General features: G+C 35.9%; 2 protein-coding genes across 2 annotated transcripts; both read right to left on the bottom strand.

Moving 5' to 3' along the window:
• Positions 1-13,070: 13,070 nt before the first annotated feature.
• On the bottom strand, positions 13,071-14,577 carry LOC120428988 (uncharacterized). The gene is made up of 2 exons (XM_039594126.1): positions 14,434-14,577; positions 13,071-14,359 (listed from the first exon to the last, which is right to left on the bottom strand). Exon 2 carries the CDS (start codon positions 14,354-14,356, stop codon positions 13,175-13,177), a length of 1,182 nt encoding a protein of 393 aa, XP_039450060.1. The 5' UTR covers positions 14,357-14,359; positions 14,434-14,577; the 3' UTR covers positions 13,071-13,174.
• Positions 14,578-16,784: 2,207 nt separating this feature from the next.
• On the bottom strand, positions 16,785-22,986 carry LOC120428987 (uncharacterized). The gene is made up of 3 exons (XM_039594125.2): positions 22,734-22,986; positions 20,856-22,681; positions 16,785-18,067 (listed from the first exon to the last, which is right to left on the bottom strand). Exons 1-2 carry the CDS (start codon positions 22,858-22,860, stop codon positions 21,468-21,470), a joined length of 1,341 nt encoding a protein of 446 aa, XP_039450059.1. The 5' UTR covers positions 22,861-22,986; the 3' UTR covers positions 16,785-18,067; positions 20,856-21,467.
• Between the last annotated feature and the right edge of the window lie 2,966 nt (positions 22,987-25,952).

The following is a 25,952-nucleotide window of genomic DNA, read 5'->3' as shown; positions in this document are numbered from 1 at the left end:
GATCAATTTAAAATTTCCATAATAATTCTTATCAATTAAAATTATGTTTTCTTTTAATATTTGTAAAAAATCAAGACGGTTTTTTGTTTGTTTTTTTTTTCAAGTGCTTAAGAATAATTGAAAAAGAATAATTGAAAAATGCTTGATTACTAAAAGCGCCAACCCAATTTAAATAACAGCCACCAACAAGTGTGCAAGCTATTTAGTAATTTCGCCAAACCGCGAGTCATTCAACTGATTTGATGTAATGCAATAAACAACGAGAGAGCAATCAGTCCGTCAAATGAAAAGTACCGCAGCCATAACTCATTGTACGGTGCACAACCGTAGCCGCCCATAAATATGCAATCGGCATTTTTCCACACTTTAAACTCTCGGAGCATCACGCCTAAATGGTTCCCTAAATTGCGTAATTAACCATGTTCAAGTTTTCAGGTGCCCTTTTACGTTGCAAATATCACATTTCTAGAGTAAATTTTCAAAACAACCTATAAGCCATGGGTTTTCTATGCCGATATGACCTTTTAAAAATTTAATCTAGATTTAAGTTTTCAGTTTTTAATTTTGAAAACAAAATTTCTTAGGTAATTATGCGACATTTTTTTTTAAGGCCTTACAAAAATATGATCGAGCCACGTAGCCCTAATTATCAAACTTTGTGGGCGTTTTTCTGTAAACACAAAGTTGATTTTTGGGTGCCACGCCACGATATCTCGAGATGGGATGGACCAAATTGTCTGAAATTTGGGGTGAAGACTCTCAAAACTTATCCCGAATTATAATATGAAAAACAAAAAAAAATACTGCTAGCTTCAAATAGCTATATCTCGGCAATGATACATTCAAATGTCTTCAAATTTGTTTTGGTTATAGATGAAAATATATATTTTTATGCACTGAAACCCGATTTAAAAAAAGTGTGCTCATGCCAGCCCGTTGCCTATTTACATGTTTGTAATCCCTTAATTCGATTTTCTCTAAAATTTGCTGAAATAAAGTTATTTTTCAATAAAATTTATTGCTTATGATGATGGTTTTTATTATTATTACACAAATTTTGAATCGATTCTTAAGAGCGACTCCACGAGCAAAGCATACCCATCTCGCATCGACCTCACCAATCTGCCTGACATTTTCAGGGGTTGTTTGTACATATGAAACTAGCATCTGGCCAAAATATGAGCTCTCTAGGTCAACGGGAAGTGGGGCAAATCGGGACACAATGTTTGAAGGTTCAAAAACGTCAACAATCTTAAAAAGACTATAACTTAGGAAAAAAATCAATTTAATTTCAAAATTCAAAATGCATCTGAAAGGGCTTAAAAAATGCAACAAAATGCAGGGTAGAGCATCCCAATTGGTTAAATCTAAAGGGAGTTATTGGCATTTTAGTGAAAAAATAGCATAATTTTCAAACTCAAATAAAAAAGTGTTCCATCCAGATATCAACTCGGTTCGACCTGCAGCTTGTAGGGGACATCTGGGACTACCATCTGAGACTGAGAACGCTTTGGGTAATGCAGTTTAACATATTAAATAGACACTTTTACTTTTAGTGAATTTTTGGGTTGTAAATTTTTTCTCGGGGGACCCCTTAGATCAAATTTTCCGGTGATAATTTTGTCATATTCGTGTTCCTGAGACAATTTCACAATAGAAACATACACAAAAATGTTTATTTTCATCCATTTTAATCCTTTAAAAAATGAAAGTAAATTTTCAGGCAGATTGGTGAGGTCCAAACGACGTCCCATACAAAGGGGTATGCCCTGTTCGTGGACTCGCTCTTAAAGCAGGAATAAGCAATTGAGGTTTTGCAGCGCGACTGCGTTTCAAATGTAGGTGGCGCCAAAATGAGGTTACTTACCTAAAATCGTATGCCTTTCTGCCGATCAAAGAACAAAATCGATTATTTCTCATGATTCCCTGCATCAATCTTAATGAAACTGGTTGCAAAAGACGAGAAAAATTTTTTGCTTTAAAATAATGAACATCAATTTTTGGGCGCGCAAAAATTTGTGAACTTTTTCTTTAAAAAACATGTTTTGGAACACGAAAAAAGGAGTTTCCCGGTATATACCAATGAAATAAATAGTTATTTCGTTGATAACAAGTGTGTTAACGTATATTCAACAATTTTTATTGATTTTTGACAGACTTTCTTGCCAAATAGTTCAAATTACTATCTTTTACTAATTTTACAATTTTCTCATAGTAAAATCAAACAAATATTGGAAAGTTATACACCAAACTGTTGGAAATAATTTTTCTCATCCGAATCCAGCATAAGTTTTGTAAAAATGTTGTATCTGAAGGAAAAAACACATTTTTTCAAAAAATCATAGGCTTACGCTAATTGTTCATAGGTGGCGACATGTGTCTTTTAGCTTTGCTGCAAATTCTCTATAAGAGAGTTTAGGAGCTTCGAAGTACCTAGGGAGTGCTCATAACATTTTTTAATTGGTTTCGGGAATTTTGAAGAAAGTTTGATTGATCATAAATCGGCTTGTATTACCCAAAAAGTCACTTTTTACTGTCGGAACTAGTACTAGAGAAAATTGTCCACGTTTTGAAAGTGTCGAGGAAGTAAAAAATACAATTCTAGATTTTTTTAATAGGTCCTATAATCATATAAAACACAATAACATATTGGACCCTTTAAAAAAAACTCGAGGCAATACAAATAAAATGTATGATCTTTAAGGACTTTAAGGAATTTTACTGTAATACACTATGTTAAGCATAATATGGCCCTATTTGAGTGTATCATAAAGTAGTTCTCTAGATTTTCGCAAATTATCCCACGATTTTTAAATTTGTCAAAAAAAAGCAATTTGGTATCATAAGTTTTCCCATAGGGGAAGGTGGGGCAAGACGAACATATGGGGCAAGAGGAACAATCGCTCGTACAGCAGTAATTTTTACAATTTTGATTATTTCCAGTATGAGAAATTGTTGCTAGCGATGCAATTAGCTGATTCTACTACCACATAACCGCCAAAACGACGTAAACGCCACGGGACATAAGATTTAATGAAGTTTTTTTCAAAACTTTTGTTATCTTATAATATTTGGAAAGTACAAAATAAGGCTTAGGGTTCGTTTTAAGGCTCATTTTATCAAAATGCAATTTTCCTAGATCAGTAGTGTCCCTACTAATGACTTGCACCTATTATAAAGTATGATTTAACTGTTGGTTATTTTTGATGAGAGCTTTTAAAAAATCTTGTTCAGGTGGATGGATATGGATTTTTAGTATGGAAAGAAATACGAATTGCTGCATCAACATATTTTATTGGGAAATAAATACATAAAAGTACTAAAAACAATTGTTTAAAAAAATTGTCCAAACATAATATAGTGATATTATGAAAATTTACATTCTAATCTGATGTATCTAAGTGATAACAATTCAATTGTTAGCAAATTAACATGTTGTTTCGTACATTGTTCCTCTTGCCCCAGCGGGTTGTTCGTCTTGTCCCACTAGTTGAGTAGAACGTAATCAAAAATTTTAAAATCAATTTTTTACATTAAAACACAGGATTTTTTTAAAACTTTTTCTATCAAAGTCTTAGTCAAATCCTGGAATAAGATGATTATAAAAAATTGGACAGATTTTTTAACATTTTTAATGGGTTATAATGAGCATTTCCTTAGCTTGTTACACTTGCCCCACTTTCCCCTACAAGTCTCCATGCACGGATACAATTTTGGAAGTTCGTCATACAAAATCTTTGGTGTCTTCGACAAAGTTGTATGTTGTATGTTGTATTGACTTTTCGGAAAAGAATGGTACACGGAAAAATCTATATTTTTTCATTTTTTTTATTTTTTTATAACTTTTTATAATTAAAAGTTGAAATCTCAAAATACGTATTTTTTATTTTCGAATGCTTTGATATGTTTTAGAGGACTAAAAATACATCTGCAAAATCTAGAAATATGAATTCATGGAAAATTTTTTTTTTGTAAAATATCGACAATTTTGTCAAAAAGCTAAATCGAATTTGCAATCGAAAAGTACTTTACTGCCCCTGATCGCATAAATGTCCCATATGCATTTTCATCGATTTCGAGTTATTGATGAAGGTTGGTTCAAAATTTTGTGCTCTTTCAAAAGAGCCTATAACATCCAGTACTTTGTTCTAGAAATCAGGAGGAAATCCATTTTTTTCGCGTAAACTTAACACGTAGCCTTATGTATGGGACAAACTTCAAATGCGTTTTTCTCAGCTTGCTGTTTTTGCATATGGGACATTTATGCGAACATGGGCAGTTTACCGATTTTTTATTTAAGAACACCATATTGAGTTACAGAAACTTTTAAGTTATAATTTTCACAAAAAATCACTTTTTTCGCTTTGAAAAATGCTTTATGAAGGAAAGCCACACCTGAAAACATATTTTTGGATGGCTGAGATAATCCTACCATTTTCTCTCTGACTGACGATACAAAGGAACCTCTTTTTACGCGGTGGCGTTACGCTTTTTGTTTCATTAATTTCTCTTAAACCATATAATATTTTTGCAAGCTTCAAAAGGCGTTTTGTAGATCTGAACAAAACCTACAAATCGCTATTAAAAGATTGCGAAAATGTTGCGTCGTTCCAGAGAAATTAACAAATTAGAAAAACGCAATCTATTCAATAAAAATAAATTTAAAATGTTAAAATTAGGTCTAAAATATGAGGCAAAAAGCTTATTCTTGATTTTAAAATTTTTATTTTTTTATTTTGGAAAGATCAGAAAATTGAATAAAATTTGAAATGGTGAATGTTCGAAACCTTAATGTCAAATGGACTTTTTAAAATAAAATTTGACGGTTTTTTTCGTATTAAAAATTCCGATCAATGGTAAATTAAAGACCTTGCAAATGACGGAAAGAGATTGAAAATCTGACAAACCATCTAAAATTATAAATCTAAATGAAGGTTCTTTTAAACAAAAAGTTTTTTTTTTCAAAATTTTTGGGAATAAACATAATCAAAAAATATGTGGTAGTTTAAAAAAACGTTACTTAATCCACCTAGGTGAATGGGGGCTTCCTCTTCTCGGTTCATACACAAATAAATGTATTGAGAATGTACATGTATATATAGAGGCGATTCGTTGATTGAGTTCTAAAATTCAACTAAATTGGTAATATTATTGTTCACAATGATAAAGCTTAATTTTCTGGGTACAATGACCCTTTGTACGACCGCAAAGGATTTAAAATGGATTTTTAAAACAATTTAAAATAATAACTTTGCGATCCTTTTTGACTGAAAGCAGAATACTTAGTATATAGTCTAGAGACTTACTAAATCGAATGCTATTCAATCCGAGTAGAAGTAAAATACGCCCATGTTCGTCGACGAAAATCCATGTAAGCAATGCACGCGAGTTTTTACACCGTGACGGCATAGGGGGATGGCGTCACTATTTTTAGACCACGTTTTCCACTTTTTCTTATCGAAACCGACTACTTTATCGACTTCATTTTGCTGGGCGAGATAGGACGCCGTCTATTTTTAGACGATGACTCAGCACTTTTGCACTTAAAAAAACCAGATGGCAGCACGATGTAACGCCACGTCCCTATGCAGTGCTCAAACGAGTCAAAATTTCCGTAAACTCTCTCCTTCTCACGCCTTGCATTCCGCTCTCACCTTCTACAGCTAAAGCGAAAATTTAAGAAAGGGTAAAAAGTGTATCGCTAACGGAGTCGATCGATGGCTCATGGATAGGTATCTAAGAACACATTACATATTGTCATTTCCCGAAATGACTTGACTTGTCTTGGCTTGGCGAAGACGTTTTTGAGGCTATTCTGGTCCTGATTTAGGGACGACAGAATCTTAGCGTGCTGGACGCGATTCACAAAGGGAATTTTATTTCCTAAAATGACATTCGAAGCACGATGAAAAATGCTTTCGAGTGAAGTATAATAGTTCTGGGTTTTTTAGCCGGATGGGCGAACCAGCATGTGATAATGCATTGGTATCGTCAAAAATAGCAGTTTAGTGCAGATATTAGCGACTAAGCCTAATAATTCGTCGAGATATGTATCTCATTGGATTGGGTTTTGAAAAAGCTTTACAAAAATGTGCAACATGCCGAAATTTTGGTTAATTTTGGCCACGTTTTAGTCGATTTGGAGGCGGCTGAATGCAAACAGTTTTCTTAAAGTGGCTGTAACTTTGGCTAATTTCAATGGATTTTTGTCCCGTTTCAGCCGTGGATGGAGGACATTCCAGACTACCTAGTTGTGCAAAAATGAAGCAATTTTGAAAATTTTTCATCGTTTTTTGTTTTTCCATTTTAGTTTTGCAAATCGTTTTTCGTAAATATCTTTTGACAGGAAAGGGCTACGGGGAAGATTTTCAATAGCGACTTATCGGAAGCTAAGAGGGATCGAATGCAACCGGAAGTGTCCAAATCCGTTCAGCCATTTCCGAGAAATCGAAGTGCAATTTTTTGGCCAATTTTCAAGTGATTTTATATGGCATTCCTCGGAGAGGAAGCCAAAACTCGGGTTCCCCCAAAATAAAATAATCTGCCGTAAACCAATTGCGACCAGTTGGTCGCGTTCTTGTTGCACTCTTCTCAACAAGTCGAGTTGGCGTAGTGAGCTAGGGCGCGCCCTAGATTTTTATTTTTGGCCGTGGGTTCGAATCTCGTTCTCTCCCGCTCGCTCTCTGAGCTGATTTGTTTTTTTTTTTTTCTCTCTCTGCGCGTTGTCGAGCAATCTTCCGGCCGGAAGGTGCTCGACTTGGTTTTTCGAGCAATCTTCCGGCCGCTCGACTTTTGGGGCCATGCTGGACCTGATTTGAGGTCGGCGGAATCTTTGCATGCTGGACGCGATTCACAAAGGGAATTTTATTTCCTAAAATGACATTCGAAGCACGATGAAAAATGCTTTCGAGTGAAGTATAATAGTTCTGGGTTTTTTAGCCGGATGGGCGAACCAGCATGTGATAATGCATTGGTATCGTCAAAAATAGCAGTTTAGTGCAGATATTAGCGACTAAGCCTAATAATTCGTCGAGATATGTATCTCATTGGATTGGGTTTTGAAAAAGCTTTACAAAAATGTGCAACATGCCGAAATTTTGGTTAATTTTGGCCACGTTTTAGTCGATTTGGAGGCGGCTGAATGCAAACAGTTTTCTTAAAGTGGCTGTAACTTTGGCTAATTTCAATGGATTTTTGTCCCGTTTCAGCCGTGGATGGAGGACATTCCAGACTACCTAGTTGTGCAAAAATGAAGCAATTTTGAAAATTTTTCATCGTTTTTTGTTTTTCCATTTTAGTTTTGCAAATCGTTTTTCGTAAATATCTTTTGACAGGAAAGGGCTACGGGGAAGATTTTCAATAGCGACTTATCGGAAGCTAAGAGGGATCGAATGCAACCGGAAGTGTCCAAATCCGTTCAGCCATTTCCGAGAAATCGAAGTGCAATTTTTTGGCCAATTTTCAAGTGATTTTATATGGCATTCCTCGGAGAGGAAGCCAAAACTCGGGTTCCCCCAAAATAAAATAATCTGCCGTAAACCAATTGCGACCAGTTGGTCGCGTTCTTGTTGCACTCTTCTCAACAAGTCGAGTCGGCGTAGTGAGCTAGGGCGCGCCCTAGATTTTTATTTTTGGCCGTGGGTTCGAATCTCGTTCTCTCCCGCTCGCTCTCTGAGCTGATTTGTTTTTTTTTTTTCTCTCTCTGCGCGTTGTCGAGCAATCTTCCGGCCGGAAGGTGCTCGACTTGGTTTTTCGAGCAATCTTCCGGCCGCTCGACTTTTGGGGCCATGCTGGACCTGATTTGAGGTCGGCGGAATCTTTGCATGCTGGACGCGATTCACAAAGGGAATTTTATTTCCTAAAATGACATTCGAAGCACGATGAAAAATGCTTTCGAGTGAAGTATAATAGTTCTGGGTTTTTTAGCCGGATGGGCGAACCAGCATGTGATAATGCATTGGTATCGTCAAAAATAGCAGTTTAGTGCAGATATTAGCGACTAAGCCTAATAATTCGTCGAGATATGTATCTCATTGGATTGGGTTTTGAAAAAGCTTTACAAAAATGTGCAACATGCCGAAATTTTGGTTAATTTTGGCCACGTTTTAGTCGATTTGGAGGCGGCTGAATGCAAACAGTTTTCTTAAAGTGGCTGTAACTTTGGCTAATTTCAATGGATTTTTGTCCCGTTTCAGCCGTGGATGGAGGACATTCCAGACTACCTAGTTGTGCAAAAATGAAGCAATTTTGAAAATTTTTCATCGTTTTTTGTTTTTCCATTTTAGTTTTGCAAATCGTTTTTCGTAAATATCTTTTGACAGGAAAGGGCTACGGGGAAGATTTTCAATAGCGACTTATCGGAAGCTAAGAGGGATCGAATGCAACCGGAAGTGTCCAAATCCGTTCAGCCATTTCCGAGAAATCGAAGTGCAATTTTTTGGCCAATTTTCAAGTGATTTTATATGGCATTCCTCGGAGAGGAAGCCAAAAAGAGAAACCCCATAAGCATTCCGACCTTATCGCTCCTGCACCGCCCATCAGTTTTAAAGTGTTTCGGATGAGTAAGAATTCCAAATTATCTCTCCAATCGGTTCGCTGCCTGATCCAGCCCACCAGCAACCTTCAATTATCGAACTTTCATGCGCATTTTTTTCGCATGCAAATTCGCTTAAAAATGATAAATAATTCAACCAATTTGCGCACCACCGACTGGCAATGAATGATGAAGATATTGCACAACCATCGGACCACACAGCCCAGCCATTCCTAAGGGTGGCTGATCCACAAGTGCACAACTGATGCAGCACTAACTTCCTCAAAAATATAAAACTCCAAACCAAACCATGCGCACTTCAATCAGTCTGCCGGTATATTTCATGCTCCAGCACCGGCATGTAACATAAGCGGCTCTTTCCCTCCCAAAACAGGTAGCAACGCGAAACCCCCTGCAGGAAACCCATTTCGCCGGGGTGCAGATTTCAACCAACATTTTTTTTCCATTTCCCTCCCGTGTGTAGTGTACAATCGGCTCATTGTTTTTCCTTATTTTCACTTTCGTCGACAGCACGCGTGACGCGTCGCGACGAGGGCAGAATTGGACCATAATTGGCTCGTAGGTCTCTAATTAATACGACGTTAAACACCCCATCCAGACCACTTGCGCCGATCTTGGTTCCTTAATCGATCCGAAAGGCATAAGGAAAAAAAAGGTGGCCAACTCGAGGCGAGCGGAAATTACATGTCGCTGATGATCCCACTTCCGAGGTCCGATATCTGGCTGGCGTTGTCGTCGTTAAGAGATCGCGGCGATTATCGCCAAGTGTTTATCAGTTCACTTTCGCTTAACCCTCTATTCCCCAAATTTTTTTTTTCGAAAATATTTATTTTTCCCGTGTTTAGGAGATTATTTTGAGCAACTTTTGTTATACGAAAAACTTTACTTCTCTTATGTTTTTCTTGTTTTATGTTTAGTATTTTAATTTGCATTTATCTTGTTTAGTTTATGTTTGTTTTTGGTAGTATTTGGCCTATTCTACCACCTAATATAATTACATTTTTCCTATCTAATTTTTTCACGTTTTTACAGTCACTTTTTCAATTTTTTGCATGTTTTTCACATTTTCTGCTATAGAATGGCACCATCATTATTTAAATTGCAAAAAATGCGTAGAGGCATAGTCTGGGTCACTACAAAAATTACTGCATACTTCTTTTTACTGAAAATATAGGAAATGTTAGTAAAAAACACAGCCAAAGTTGACTCCTAAAAAAATTACATTTTTAAAAACATTGGCAAAGTCACATAAAACAAGTAAAACTTCCAACCCATAAATTTTCTAAAATTTTAAGAGTTCTTCTTTGCAATGCTTTTTACAGATCAAAAATCGGTTGGAAAATTGATTTTTGGCGATTTTTTAGATCGAAGCCCGTCTAAAGGCGGGGTTAGGTTGTAGAGGGTTAAGATCTTGGCGCCCAAAGGTGAAAAAAAGTACTCTGTTTAAGAGCACTGCTAGGGAACTTTATACGTTTTTTTTTGTTTTCCTCCCTTTAATTTTTAAATAAGAGTTTGTGATTTTTTACACTGTAAAATTGCAGTTTTCTTGGGGACCATATTTCCAAAACACACTTCACAACGGTGCGTGAAAGTTTTTAAAATAAGCTCAAAATTAGTTGTAAAGTTTCAAACAATATGTCTACACATTATGTTATATTATTCTTTCATCAACTCTTAAGTTTCGTCACCAATTTTTAACGTAATATGTATTTTTTCAATGTTCTACTCTTTTCTGTCAAGTAGATAATAAAATTGTTAAATCAGAATCGTTAACAAAACTGAAACGAATTTTGAAAGATTGAAAATTTGGTTAGTTGAATATTACCTCTTTTTGTGTAAGGCCGTTGCAATTATTTTTTGAAGTTTATGTCCCTCGACTCTGACCAAAGTCGAGGAAGGGGCAACAAACATAAAAAAAAATGAATTTACGAGCCACGGTTTTAACATTTTAATGAAAAAAGTGTTTAAAATGCATTATACACCTGTCCAGTTGTTTTGCAATCATTAGTTTCCAAAATACCTAAGTATTGACGAAAATTTTTATTTTTGGCAAAAATAATGTTTTTGCGGTGGAATTTCATAAAAATTCAAAATATTTTAGATCCAGCCCAAACATGCTAAATATGATTATCGATGTAGAAAAATGCGTTTTAGATTGTTTTCGGTTGATTTGACTTTTATTTTCATTAAAATTTTGAAGTTTTTTGAAAAAATATTTTATGCGCTCTGATTTTTTGAACACACATAAACTAAACTTTGAAAAATATTTGCAACGGCCTCATTTTACTTAATTTTAATTTTTGTTTTTTAGTGTGTAACAATGTAAAATTCAACAAAATCTGTTGAAAATTTTACAAGTTTTTTATGTTAAATGATATACTTTTTACAACAGATCTTTCACCGTTGCAACAAAATAAAAAATATATAAAAATTGAAAATTAACATCTGAATGAAAAAGTGTTTAAAAATGCATTTTACACCTGCCCACTTGTTTTTTGCCGAGTTGTTAAAATTTTACAATCTTAGATTTTTTGATTGTCAGATTTTTTTAAAAAATTTCTGTGTTTTTTTGCAATACTAATTTTTTTTTTTGAAAAGGTCAAATAAACAAAAAAAAAACAAAAAAAAACAACGGTAAAAAACACGATTAAAAATCATTTCTGATCACTTTTTTTTTCATTTTAACGCAACAAAAAATGGACAAGACAACATTTTTTCGATGGATCAACTATGGTCCCCTTGGAACGAGCTGTCAAGTAGGACCTTTTCTGTCAAGAAGGGCCGTGAAGTTAATTTTTAAAAATTGAATTAAAAATCCATTTTAAATCCTTTGCGGTCGTTCAAAGGGTCATTGTACTCAGAAAAATAAGCTTTATCGTTGTGAACAATAATATCACAAATTTAAGCTTAATTTTAGGACCCAATTGGCGTTAACGCGCTCAAACCAAACTGTCAACTTTTCTTGCGGAGGTCACGAAAGAATGCGCAACTTTTCTTGATCTCCGTACTTAGCTTCAAATTTGAGTAAATTGAGTCAAATTTCAGTCAAATCGGAGCACTTTTGATTTGGATCCTGCTGATTTTAACGTGTGATCGCTGATAGACTGTTTGAAATAAATATGTTATGAACCCTTTTGCAATCAAATTGGGAAATTTTTGACATAAAAACGATAACACTGTTTGTTAAAAATAAGTTATTTTTTATCTTTGTCCATATTTTGGGGATGAAAGTCGAGTGTCCAAAGTAGAGAGATAAAAACTTTAAATAAAATTAAATTTTGTGATTGCCGATACAACTTTTTTTAATTACCGTCATCATTGGGTTTGGGAATGTGATTGACTCAAACAAAAATGCAGAAGTTTGTATTACCCAATCTCACCCCCAGATATTGAATGCTGTAAAAAAATAGATTAGGGTAGAGTAGTCATCAATGAGACACGGGGAACAATGATAAAATGGCTCTCACAAGTCGTAGTTTCAACCAATCAGGCTCATATTTGGGGGAAAGGTGTGTCTACTGGATACACGTCTGCCATATTAGTGGCTTTGGTTATGGACGCTCCCTTGAAAAGTAATTCATAAATGTTTGATTCTGGGGTGTAAAAGTAAATTATGGACAAAAAATACTTGTTCGCTCGTAGGCTGCCATTCACACCAAAACTAATATTTCTTCAAATTTCTTTCGACGTTCTATAGGGATTAAGTTGGGCTACAATGTCCTTTCAATAGATTTGGCCAAAATTTAGAATATACCCAGAATCCAGGGCTGTCTCATTGTTCCCCACTCATTTCAGCCCATGGGTAACAATGAGACACTTTGATTTTTCTTCAATAAACTTTTCAAAATCGATGGAAATCTTTCAAAACATGAATTAAAAGTGATTTTTGGCATATTTACAGAGTTTAAACTTCATTTAACCAAAAATACAAACTTATTTGGTATTAATATATGGATTTTACAAAATTGAAATACTTTATAGTGTAACTTTTGTTATTAAAAGTTTCATGTTGGCAAAATTGCTCTAAAATGTTCAAGGCAAGTCACCTGCAATGGAACAATACAAAAACATGATGTTTTGCTAGAAAAATGTTGATTTTCGTAGAGTGTCTCAATGTTCCCCAGCTGTCTCATTGTTCCTGCCAAGTGCGTCTACAATGAGACAGTTGAATAACTCTGGTTATAGATGTCGGATCAATCTCATATTTTTGTCAATGTTAGAACACATTAAAAGAATGATAATGCAACTAAAAGCTCATTAAAACATGCTGATGAAAAAATTAGAAAAATCGTTGAAAGTTGAAAACCAAAAGTGTCTCATTGATGACTACCCTACCCTACTTTAAATTATTCCCCACTCCGGCGTGCTTTTGATTATTCAAAGATCAAAAATTGGATGATTTGTTGGCGAATTTTGAGATCAAAGCCCGAGGAGTTGTAGAGAGTGAAAGTTAAAATAAATCAGACATCTAATTGAAATGATGGAGTTCTTGCAAAAATTAAACATTTTTCTCCAGTTTTCAGTAATTCTTTATTACCACATGCATCAGAATGTTATTTAACGAAGTTTTCAGAGAAAAATACAATTTTCGTAGTCAGACTTAAATCAATTTCCCACAAATCAAGACGTCGCGTTCGGTTGGCCCTTGTATCCCCGGTCCTTCCAGGTGGCCGGAACAAATTTCACCTTCTGGAATTTGTAGCTGATTTCGTAGTGCGTCTGCTCGAGAACTTCCGCCGACTTGGCATCGACGTAAAAGTTCAGCATGCCCTCCCGCCGGTGCATAAACTTCCACGCGCTCGTGTCGAGTGTGCCCCCGGAGTCCCGCTCGATGCGTTTGAAAATCGCCTCCGTACTCATCCGGAGACTCTCGGGGAAGTTGGCGTGAAAGGCGACTTGGGTTTCTTCCGGTCCGTGCACGGGGGCGGTGAATTTTACCCGGCCAACTTTGTAGTTGAGCTCGAAGGTGGTGTCCTCGTTGGGTTTTCGTTCCTGCGCGGCCGGTATCATGAGCAGCAGTTCGACCGTTGTGTTGTCCGGATGTAGCTGGCGAGTTAGGACGTGCCACTTTGAGGTTTCCGTTTCGACGTTTTGATTTTGGAGGTTTTTCAAGATGCAGGTGAGTTCGTCATTGGCGCTGTCCGGCAGACTCACGGAGAATATCTCCGATTCGAGGAATTTCTTTTCGCGCATCAGACAAATGGACGCTCCCGGCCACAGCTCCATTCGGGAGAAGTTAGCCGTAAGCCAGTCGACTGATTTCATGTCGGTACAAACGAGCCGAATGTGGCCAGATTCGGGAACGAGCGTGCACTCCACAAAGTGTGGCAACTCACTGTCTTCGCCCTTTCGAGCTTTGCGCCACAACTTGAAGGTGATCATTTTGAACTGCTCTTCGTTGAACGAAGCTCGATTCGCTTTGCACATCACGAGGCGAATGTTGACCGCGAATCTGGACAGAGCTGGCCGTACGACCCCATCGCCGGTTGCAAAGGCCACCGCATTGTCCGCCCTGCGCTCGGAAAACTCCAGCGCATCCTCAATCGATTTTCCCCAGTCGACCTGCTGGCAGAAGGCCTTCCGGAACTCGGAGCTGTAGATCAGGTTTTCCTGCTTGACCGTTTCGTACAACCAAGAATCGCCTTTGGACTGCAGCGCGGCCAGCATGATTTCCTCCTGGACTTCGTTGATCAACTTTGACTGTTTGGCCAACTCGGCCGCCTTGTTGAGCGCGAAACCGTTTTGTATCAGAAACACAAAACGTCCGGCTTTTACACCCTTGAAATAGAACGGGTCCAGCATTGTCTGGATTTGAAAAGTGAAAGAAATGTTTTAAACATCAACACGTGAAGTAAAAACTAAATGATTGTTAAAATTACCTTGCAATAAGACTGAAATTAAACAGACAAAAACTCCTTTAAATTTTCGCGAAATTCACAGCACCCGGCTTGGCAGCTTTGACAAAAAAGCGATTGTAAACAATCCAGCGACGAAAACAAACCCTTCAGCAACGTGTTGGACGCGCGCCATTGTACACGGTGTGGGAAGCTTACTCATGTTTGTGCGGAATGCGATCGGGCGCATAAGTTCTACTCAAAATTGGCTACATTTTGATGTTGACGTAGAATTACGATTAAGTTGACCTTTTTCAAACGGAGTTGAAGCAGCTGAAGTGGAGTTTTGAATTAACATTTTCTTACATTTCTTGTGACGAAGTATTTAGATTTGTTGTAAAGGCACCGTGGTGTAGGGTTACGCGTGGTTGCCTCTAAAACAGTCGGCTTGGGTTCGATCCCAGACGGTCCCGGTGGCATTTTTCGAGACGAGATTTGTCTGACCACGCCTTCCGTCGGACGGGGAAGTAAATGTTGGTCCCGGTCTAACCTAGAGGGTTAGGTCGATAGCTCAGTCCAGGTGTAGGAGTCGTGTCACTGGTAGGCAGTTGGACTAACAATCCAAAGGTCATCAGTTCGAATTCCGGGGTGGATGGGAAGTTTAGGTGTAAAAAGAGGTTTTCAATTGCCTCAACAATCAAGCCTTCCGACACCTAGTTTCGAGTAGGAATCTCGCAATCGAGAACGCCAAGGCAATACTGTATAGTGAATAATTTGATTTGATTTAATTTGATTGTAAAGGCATTTTATTTTATTTTTTTTTATTTAGTTAAATATTTCAGTATGTCAAACATATTAGTTAAACCTTAAATACCTGGTTTTCCATGCATGTGAATAAACTCACTGAGCAAGTCTCCACCAAACTCTGAAATTGATTTTACTTATATTTTATGATTTGGCTCAAACTTTATGGGGCCTTTCCTATCACCAAAGAAGCCATTTTGTGTCATTGGTTAACCCATACAAATCTCCACACAATGTTGACAGCTGTTCATACAAAAATTGTACGTAAATATTCGAAAATCTGTAACTTTCCAAGGTTTTTTTTTTTATTGATCTGATGTTTTGGGCAATGTTGTAGGTATTTATGAGGACTATTCAGAAAAAAATAGGTGCACGGAAAAAGATTGGTGATATTATAATAAACTTTTCTCACAAAAATTAAAATTTCCAAAATCCGTATTTAATTAATTTTGAATTTTTCGTTGTATATGTTTCAGGGGTCAAAACCCCGCATTTTTTAAGCTGTTCAGAAGTATGGACCAAAATTAAGCCAACGAGTTAGAACTTTTTTAAATTGATTTTTGGAAAAAAAAATTATTTCGGACTTAAATTTTGTTGATTATTTTTTTAAAACTTAAATCGAATTTGCAATCGAAAAGTAATTTACATTTTTTTAAGTGCACTGTTCTCAAAATAAATCCATTCAAAATAATTTTTTGTCCAAAAAAATCCGGGTTTTTTTTTATTTTTTAAAATAGTGTCCATGATTGTTATTTCATGAAAATATTTTTTTCTAAAAAGTTCAGAAAATTTCCTACAATTTCGTCTAAGAATCATTTAAGATTGGATCACTGGTTGCTGAGGTAAAGCGGATAAAACAAAAAGAAACAAGAAAATTGATTTTTTCAAGTCACCCAAACAACACACAATTTTCTAATGTTGATATCTCAGCAACTAATGTTTCGATTTTCAATGTTAAAATATGAAACATTCGTGAAATTTTCCGATCATTTCTAAAACAATATTTTTTTTATTTAATCAAAACTTACATTTCAAATGAACCAACGTTCAATATTATGCAATGTTTCATTCTTGAATAACACCGACCAACAAAATTTCTGCGCAGGTTCAACTTGAGGGAATGCATGAAGTTTGGGGTACCCAGAAACGAATTTTTCAAAAATATTTAGATGGAGAATTAGTGCGGTTCGCTACTTCCACATATTCCATGCAGTTTTTGCTTGAATGCAAAAGTGACGAACCGCCCTAACTCTCCATACAAACTTTGGAGAAAAACCATTCGGTTCTATTTAAAAAAAAATCGAAGTGCACGTGTTTCTGGGGACCACAAACTGCACGCTTCCCCTCGAGTTGAGCCTGCGCAGTTATTTTTTTGTAAATATTTGTAGGTTGGAGTAATATTTGAGTTTTTAGGATTGTCAAAATATTCTATCATCATTTGATCTAATCGGCAAAAAGGCTTCTAAAACTTACATGAAAACGTGTACTTGCTCAAACATAGAACTGAACTATTCTTATGAGTGGCGATTAAGAGATTAAAGCAGTCATGCTAAAATTGTGACATTTTGTGTTGTTAAAAATTAAATACAGAGTTAAAGTTGAAGATGCAATTTAATTCAATTCATTTTATTTTACTATAGCTTTATGACAGAGTATTTTACAAAATTATTGTTTAATCTCATTTTTGAATTTTGCAATCCACGTTTTATTCAGTTTTTTATAAAGGGTAATTTTTTGCGACATGAAGCTTATCTCATTGTTGGAATGCTTGATCACATCCCCCGAGAGTCCATCGACTTTGAATCTTAGCCAAACGTAAGTTACGCCGTTCTCCGTGAGTTGACCGTGCTTAGCTACTTTCCACTTGAAGGTGTCAATGTCGTTTTCGCTCTCGATGATCTCTAGAAAATTGCCTTCATATTCAGGAAAAACGCCTTGAAGACCAACTTTCTCCGGTTTTCTGATACTTTCATCTACCGTACGCATCGTAAATTTAACCTTGCTTTGCTTGTACTTTAGCTCGTTATTTTTAAGCTGGAGAATTTTCACATTATACCTAGGAATTAGAGCATGAATATATACGGTTTTCTGATCTTCCAGCAAATGTCGAGAAATAATCGTCCAGTTGAACATTTTCACGTCAGGATTATGTTTTTTAAGATTCTCAATAATTGTAACGGCGTCGTCATCAACACTGTTTTCGAGGTTGGCCGAATAAATGCATGAACGGTGAAATTTCCACTCGAGCATCAGAAGAACTGATTCACTTTTCGACACTGGAGCCAAAGACAGCAAATTAGCCAACCACTGAACAGTTGCTTTATCGACACACTTGATTCGTATGTAGCCTAACATATTCATATGGTTCATATCCACGATGTGCGGAACAATGTCCAGCTCCTCGTTGTATATATCTTTGTTGCGCTCAATTTTCTTCCTGATTGATGCCGCCACTGCAGAGAACTCTTCAAGGGTGACGGGCGCTCCGTTTGTGTTGGCAAATGCCAATCGAATTTTGCCCAATTTCGTCGCTTGCGGACGTCGAATCGGCGGTTGGGAGTACCGTGTCGCTGCCATCGAGTCTGCTCGACGCAGTGCAGCATCAGCCGCCCATTCGATGGTTTTACCCCAACCCAAATAGTAGCTAAACGCCTTCCGGAAATCAGCGGCAAACACGGTGCTGTTGGCCTTAACGGTGTTGTACACCCACGGATCGGGATGTGAGTGTAGATATTCCAGCAGGTCATCCTCTGGGAAAAGTAGCGTTGACTCTGGATTGCGTGCCTCTCGGAGCGCTACCGGGAAGGGAATGCGTCTGTTCAGCAGATAGAGGAAGCGGTCGATAGCGGCTCCTTTCAGGGTAGACATCGTTGAGCTGAGGATAGAGAAAAATCATATCTTGTTGTCAAACATACTTAAAATAAAATAATGAGTTCAACAAACTGATTTATGTTATTTTCTCTAGTTTAAAGTAATGAGCAATTATCTACAAAATCAGCCGATTTAAACCATTTTTATTTTTTGTATTTTTTGATTTTGCCTTCCCCAATATGATCAAAGAAACCATTTTGTCTTCGGCAAAGTTGTAGCTATTCGGTTTTACGCCGACTCGATTTGGAGGTTAGAAAGGAGTGCACTGTTTACATGGACTTAGCACAGTTCGATGCGGTCGTCGATTTTGTTCGGGAAAATTCCTCGAAAATCGACGAAGACCATTTAAACAGTGCACACGAGCTGTCAAATGACGTCACGGCGTAAAACCTAATTGATAAAGACTACGCAGAAGAAAATAGACACACGGAATTTTTTTTTTTCGATTTTTTAATTAACTTTTTTTCACAAACACTCAATTTTCCAAAATCTGTATTTTTTTCTATTTTCGAGCTTGTTTTATATGTTTGAAGGGACAAAAACCCGCAACCTTTGAGCTATAGAGAAGTATGGTAAAACAAAATTGCCGAGTAATAAATTTTTGAAAAATTGTGATTTCTGTAAAAAAAAAATCGAAATTTCATAACGTGATGATTCGAATTCCCGGACGCTTCGAAAACCGGACCCTTCATCTTGTTTTATCAATTATTTGAATATAAGTTCGCATAATAATTGTCGAAACTGTGTTATTGGATGAATCCTAACATCAACTTTCATTTCAAATTAGTTTGGGCGCTGTAGTCAATGTCAAAACAATTAATTCAATTCAATTCAGTTTTTATTAAGTAAATAATCAATTCACAATTTTCTTTGCAAATAAAACCTAATAGAGATTTGGAGGTCCTTTCAGCTATATGTTGATAAATTTGTCTTTCGACACAATTGGTTAATCTAAAAACTAATCACAAGTAGGAAAAAGTTCAAGAAAAAAAAACTACAAAATTGCTATAGAAAGGGGATAGTTAGAGGAAAACTTGAAGCTAGATCAGAGAATGATTTTGTCTGTTGACGCCGAAGAGCAGCGCTGCACGAGGTAGCTTATCCGTTGTATACGTATTTGATCATGAGCTCTCCCAGAGCCTTGAACTGTTCTGCCTTGTTCCGGCAGGCAGCCAAAACAATTTTAAAAAATGTTACTTAATCCATCCTTAGGTGGTTGGTGCCTTCCTCTCATTCAAAGGGTAATGCTATCCAAAATAGACACGCTCGTGGGAAGGTCTTTAAATTACCTATCCAAAGATAGGTCGCATGATATATTTGGAATACGTTTTCATCTAAATATCTGAGAACTAGCCTCCAAAAAGTGTATAAATAACTCTTAAGTGCTTATAACTTTTGATAGGGTTGTCAGATCTTCAATGTTTTGGACGCGTTGGAAAGGTCTTTTGATTACCTGTTCAACGACGGGTTGCATGATAGATCCGGACAACGTTTTCATCGTGATATCTGAGATCCGGCTTCCAAAAAGTGCATAAATAACACTTAATTGCTAATAACTTTTGATAGGGTTGTCAGATCTTTAATGTATTGGTCGCGTTGGAAAGGTCTTTTAAATACCTTTCTAAAAATGTATAACATGCTGGGGTTTCTTACAAAAACCACCCTTTTTACAATCTTCCGGACTTTTGTTAAAATCGTTTTTTTAGCATAACTTTTGAAGTACTTTACTAAACTTCATAATTTTCAATAGGGACTTATGGGACCCCAAGACGAATCGAATGAGACCAAAACGGTCCAAATCCGTTAAGCCAGTGCTGAGATAATCGAGTGCATATTTTTTGGTGCACAGACCCACATCCCTACACACACACACACACACACAGACATTTGCTCAGAATTCGATTCTGAGTCGATAGGTATACATGAAGGTGGGTCTAGGAGGTCTAATTGAGAAGTTCAGTTTTCGAGTGATTTTATAGCCTTGCCTCAGTAAGGTGAGGAAGGCAAAAAAATGAGTTTACCAAAAATGTGAAACATTTTACTGAAATATTTTATAGCCGTCTGAAGCACCAGGAAGGCAAAGCAGAAATTTATGGTTCTGATTTCCTTAAATTCTAGCATTTTTTTAATACAAAATATCGATGTTTTTGATCATTTTCTAGTGCCGATATCTCATGATGAAAAATGAAACATTCGTTAAATTTTTCGATCTTAATAATATTTCAAATGTTTTGCTCTTGTGAAATTTTCTTGATTATTATTATTATTTTTTTGAAAATATTGTTTTCGAAAAGATAGGAAAATTTCACGAATGTTGGATTTTTTTATTCAAATTAAAACATGAAAGCGTTATCCCACGTCAATAACGACAAGCCACACAAGTGTTTAAGTAAATTTGAGAGTGTGAACAGATTTCTAAAATCTTAAAATTAGAGCTGATTTGTCATAAGCGTGTATTGCTGTCGCCGACAGGATCAAAGTTTTTGGATTATTTAAGGTAAGGCGGATGTTTCAGCTTTTTTTTTCTTTTTTTGCAATATTTTTAACAAATATAAATTTAACGAAATAAGTTTTTCGATTCAATTTGACGTTTAATGAGATTTTCCGAATGATTATCCGATTAAATTTGCAGCTGAAATCCGTCTTACCTTATATATCCACATACCTTGCTCCAGGATGCCATATCCTTCAAAACAAACAGCTTGACACCAAAATGCCGCAAAAATCTCAACAAAGATTAATAATGAAAACTATATTAAATTCACACAACAAAGCATGCTTCGTATGCTTACATTTTCTTTACTTTGAATGAGAAGATTGACCTTAAGATGCGTTTTGGTTACTTATAAAACACCATGCAAAAATATCACCAACTTTATCAGTGCACAAAACAAAGTTTGACAACTAACACGCTAAACAGGAGAGCACAGATTGAACGAAAAAAAAGTTACACACGTTTCACGGAAAATGATGATTTACAAGCAAAATTCTCAAATATTTTACATAAATATTAAAAATTTCAACAGTTTTGTTTTCACAGTTCAATACGGAGCGTCGGATAGAAGTGCTTTTTGTTGCGTTAGGTTCGTACAAGTCCAAGGAAGGTTCTTACGCCAAAAAGTGACAACTTTGGCCATTCTGTAACCGATTCCGGAAAATCTGCAGATTGTATGGGAAATGTTACGTAGAATCACATTTTGATCACAGGAGGCTGAATAAGCAAACAAGCTAAAAACGTCAAGAAACGAAAAAAACAAGACGAAGTTTGTCGGGTTTAGCTTGTTTTACACAAAAGCCCAACCATTGTGTTGTTTTATATGTAATGTAGTGTAGAAAATCGACAAGGCTTTCTTTTGCTCTGAATCCAATGCAAATTCACATTTAGCATATTGAAAAAATCTTTATTAAATCTCCGAAACTCTTGAATGGTACACTAGTTTCACCGTGGTAGACTGAAAGTTTATCTCGTCGCCTGCCGCCCGGATCGCTCGGGCCGAAGCGGCGTCCACGAAGAACATGATCCGGCCAGTCCTCCGGTGAAGCTGTTTCCACTCGTCCGTCACGGCGACGCCCTCGTTTGCACTCTCAATCTCCTTGAACAGATCCTTTGTTTCCATGTCTTTGACGCGGAAAAATCCCCGGAAGAGGGCACGCTTTCCGATGCTTGTCCGGTCTTCCGGCGCGACGAGCCTGAGTTTGTGGTTGATGTAGTGAAGCGGTGAGTTTAATGTTTTGAGCTTATTAAGGTCCTTCAGGGGCAGCATGATTGTGAGTTTGTTCAGTCTCTGTTTGTCCAGCTGCTCGGCCGTCAGAACCGACCATTTGTCTATTTTCACTTTACGGTTTTGAACCTTCAGCTGTTTCATGATGTCGCCGAGTTTCCTCGCGATGCCATCCGGGATGGAAAGGGTCATGATGCAGGATGCGAGGAATTTCTCTTCACGCACCATGAAAAGTGACGCCCCCGGCCAAAGTGTCATCCATTTGAGGGTCAATCGAACCCAGCGGACGGTGATGGCATCGCCACAAATGACCAAAATGTACCCGGTTCCGGGAACTAGCGTGCATTCAACCAGGTGCGGAATATATCGAATGTCTTTAATTTTAGCTAAATTGGTCCTCATTTCCGCTATAATTTGTCGGAACTCCTCCGTCGTGATTCCCTCCTCCGGGTGACGCGTACTTCCGATAATTATCCGTATCTTCCCCTCAAATGTCTTCGGATCGCACAGCCCGTTCGGAGTTTCGAGCACCGTCCGGGTGTCCGTCTCGCGTCTCGCCAACGCGAGCGCATCCTCGACGGACTCACCCTGTTCGATGAGCGTGTGAAAAGACTGCCGGAAGTGGCCGCTGTAACTGTGCTTTTCATTGCGCTTTTCATCGTGATAAAGCATTTCGTACATCCACGGATCTTGCTCGGAACGGCGCGCGATTGCGCCCAAGGCCACACTCGAGGCAACAAGCTCAAAGTGGGGCCGTCTGCATGCACCGTAAAAGGCCGTCTCGAAGGGGTAGCCCTGCTTTAGGAGGAACCGGAAGCGTTCGATTCTCATTCCCGTCAAGCGCTTGACCTTCGCTTTGCGTACTGGTTTGCGCTTTTTCGCAGGAACTTCTGGTTCTAGAATAGTTTTATAATTATTGCATGCTTGATAATGCCAAGAAATATTTACCTTTATCTTTTTCGACATCGACATCTTCCGTCAAATCTACAACTTCAGGCAGAGGTTCTTGATCCATCGGCTCGGCATTGTTTGCTGGAGCGTCCGATTGCTCTGAGGTGCAGTCGACTTGTTCCATTTTTGACCTTTGAACTTATGCACAATCTATACGTGTCTAATAAATAAATCGTGAAATTGACAATTTTCGCAAATTTCCACACAAAAAGTTGTATATTTTCTTATGAAACTCCTCCGCAAAATCTCTTGTTTAATATTTTGTTACCTGCTCGAAACACAAAAAATACGATTGATGGTGTACAACTGTCAAAAAAGAGTGATGTTTTGCCCTTCAGAAAAGTTTTGCAATCTTGTCTACCTTTCTACACGTTTCGACGGATTAACAAGCTTAAGTGTGCAGATTGGAAGGAACGCGGTCAAGAAATGTTGAGAATTCTTTTTGTGAACTCACAAATTCTAAAAGTAGAAATACTAAAATTTTAAAATTATAAAACTATAACAATACGATATTGTGAAATTGTGGAGCTATGAAAATATGAAATTATAAGGCTTTCTAGGCCCAGTGAAAAAAATATAATTTAACCCAAAAATGACGAACTTCTCGTCACAGTGTCCTGATGCAAACAATGATCGAGCTCGAGCTGTCACAGCCCTGCGAAGTATGTTGGCAGGCATATCGGGCGGTCAGTCCAAAAAACCAGCTAAAAGACGCCTGACAAAAAACTTTTGCTAGAAAGAGATAGGAAACCTGATGCAAACAAACGTCCAGCTGTAATGTAAACATACTTTGAATGTGTTGGTAAATTTATGACTAGAAAGCCTAATTCAATTTCAATTCAATAAGGCTTTCTAGGCCCAGCGAAAAAAATATAATTTAACTCAAAAATGACGAACTTCTCGTCACAGTGTCCTGATGCAAACAATGATCGAGCTCGAGCTGTCACAGCCCTGTGAAGTATGTTGGCTTAAATATCGGGCGGCCAGTCAAAAAAACCAGCTAGATGTCGCCTGTCATAAAATTTTTGCTAGAAAGAGATAGGAAACCTGATGCAAACAAACTTCCAGCTGTAATGTAAACATACTTTGAATGTATTGGTAAATTTCTGACTAGAAAGCCTTATTAGTTTTTATTAGTAAATAATCAATTCACGATTTCGTAATTCTTATAACCTAATATAGTTTTGGAGTGATTTGTACTATACCGTCATCAGGGGTGACATTGGGTCTGGGGGGTGAGATTGGGTCATACAAAAATACAGAAATTTGTATGACCCAATCTCACCCCCCAGACCCAATGTCACCCCTGATGACGATAGTTTATTTTGATGTAATTGGATATTCTAACAATGGATTTGCCAAGAGAAATGAAATTATTAAATTATTAAATTATGAAGTTATGAAATTACGATATCATGAAATTTTGAAATTATTAAATTTTAAAATTATGAAGTTATAAAATAATGAACTTATGAAATTATGATATTATTAAATTATAATATTAGATAATTATAAAATAAGGCTGGTACAAACGCTTTTAAAGTTTTTCTTAATTTCTCAAATTCCTAAACTCTTAAATTCCTAAATTTTCAGATTATAAAATTCATAAATACCTAAATTCCTAAATTACTAAATTCTTCAATTCTTAAATTCTTAAATACTTAAATTCTTATCTTTTTTAAATTTTTAAATTATTAAATTTTTATATTCTTAAATTCTTAAGTTCTTAATTTTTTTAATATTTATATTAGTAAATTTTTAAATTTAATTCAGAAATTCAAAAAAAAATCCTGAAATTTTAATTTTAGAGAAAATAGAGTTTTTGAATTTTAGAATTTCGGGCGTTTTCGTAAATTTGTATTTTCGAATTTATATATTTTTGATTTTATAAACTTTTGAAATTTCGACTTGTAATTTCTGAAATTTTTCAGGTCTCAAATTTTAAAATTGTTGAGCTGTTGAATTTATAAATACTTTAATATTAAAATTATAATTCAATTCTACATATTTTTTATTTTGCATTTCTAAATTTCAGATACTAAAAATTGTTGAAATTTCCTGTATTATTTATTATTATTATTGTTGAATTTCAAAATTCCAGGCTATTATTGAATTTTTCAGTATGAAAATAGATACTTGTATGATTATTGTCAAGTTTATTTTCACTCTGATTTACTTAAATTCTTGAATTCTTAAATTCTTGAATTCTTGAATTCTTAAATTCTTAAATTCTTAAATTCTTAAATTCCTAAATTCTTAAATTCTTAAATTCTTAAATTCTTAAATTCTTAAATTCTTAAATTCTTAAATTCTTAAATTCTTAAATTCTATTATTCTAAAATCCTAAAATTCTTAAATTCTCGCCTAAAATTCTTTAATTCCCAAATTCTTAAATTTTTTTTTTTAATTTTTATATTAGTAAATTTTAAAATTTAAGATTTTTTAATTCTTAAATTCTAAAATGTTTTAAATTCCTAATTTTTTTAATTTTCGAGAAAATAGAGTTTTTTAATGTTAGAATTTCAGGCGTTTTCGTAAATTTGTATTTTCGAATTTATATTTTCCTGATTTTTTAATCTTTTGAAATTTCGACTAGTAATTTCTAAAATTTTTCAGGTTTCGAATTTTAAAATTTTTGAGCTGTTGAATTTATAAATTATTTAATATTAATTTTTTTTATTCAATTCTACATGTTTTTTATTTTGCATTTCTAAATTTCAGATACTAAAAATTGTTTAAATTTCCTGTATTATTTTTTTATCATTTGAAGTTTCTGAAATGTTTGATTTCCATATTTTAGATTTTTATTTTTGAATGATTTGTATTGTTGAATTTCAAAATTTTGTTTTTTTTAAGCGGTATACTGCCGTTCTACGCATAATTGTCCCATGTCAGTTTTGGACGATTTTGACTTTATGACATTTTTAAGTTTAGTCTGATGTGTCTTTTAAGAAAAACACATAAAATCTGGTACTTTGTTCGGAAACTCATTAAAAACAACACCAAGTCTGTTTGTCCCATCGTTAAACTTCTACGCATAATTGTCCCACCTAGTATTTTCTTACATGGAATCATTAGTTTTACTAAGCATTATGTCTTGTTTACCAGTTGTATAGAAAGAGAATCACAAATAAGGGTGATAACCTGCTAACTGGGACGATTAGGGACACATAGGGCGAATAGGGACTCACGGGACAATTATGCGTAGAAACACAT

The sequence above is a fragment of the Culex pipiens genome, chromosome 3 (assembly GCF_016801865.2).
Source record: "Culex pipiens pallens isolate TS chromosome 3, TS_CPP_V2, whole genome shotgun sequence".
In the NCBI taxonomy this organism is placed as follows: Eukaryota; Metazoa; Arthropoda; class Insecta; order Diptera; family Culicidae; genus Culex; species Culex pipiens.
Note: the sequence above shows the minus strand (reverse complement) of the source record. Positions and strands in the feature narration are given on the sequence as shown.

Excerpts from the sequence above, each read along its gene's own strand:
- LOC120428988 (XM_039594126.1), bottom strand. The coding sequence starts at position 14,356 with ATGCTGGACCCGTTCTATTTCAAGGGTGTAAAAGCCGGACGTTTTGTG.
- LOC120428987 (XM_039594125.2), bottom strand. The coding sequence starts at position 22,860 with ATGGAACAAGTCGACTGCACCTCAGAGCAATCGGACGCTCCAGCAAAC. Across the intron at positions 22,682-22,733 it reads CGATGTCGAAAAAGATAAAG|AACCAGAAGTTCCTGCGAAA; the intron begins GTAAATATTTCT and ends AAACTATTCTAG.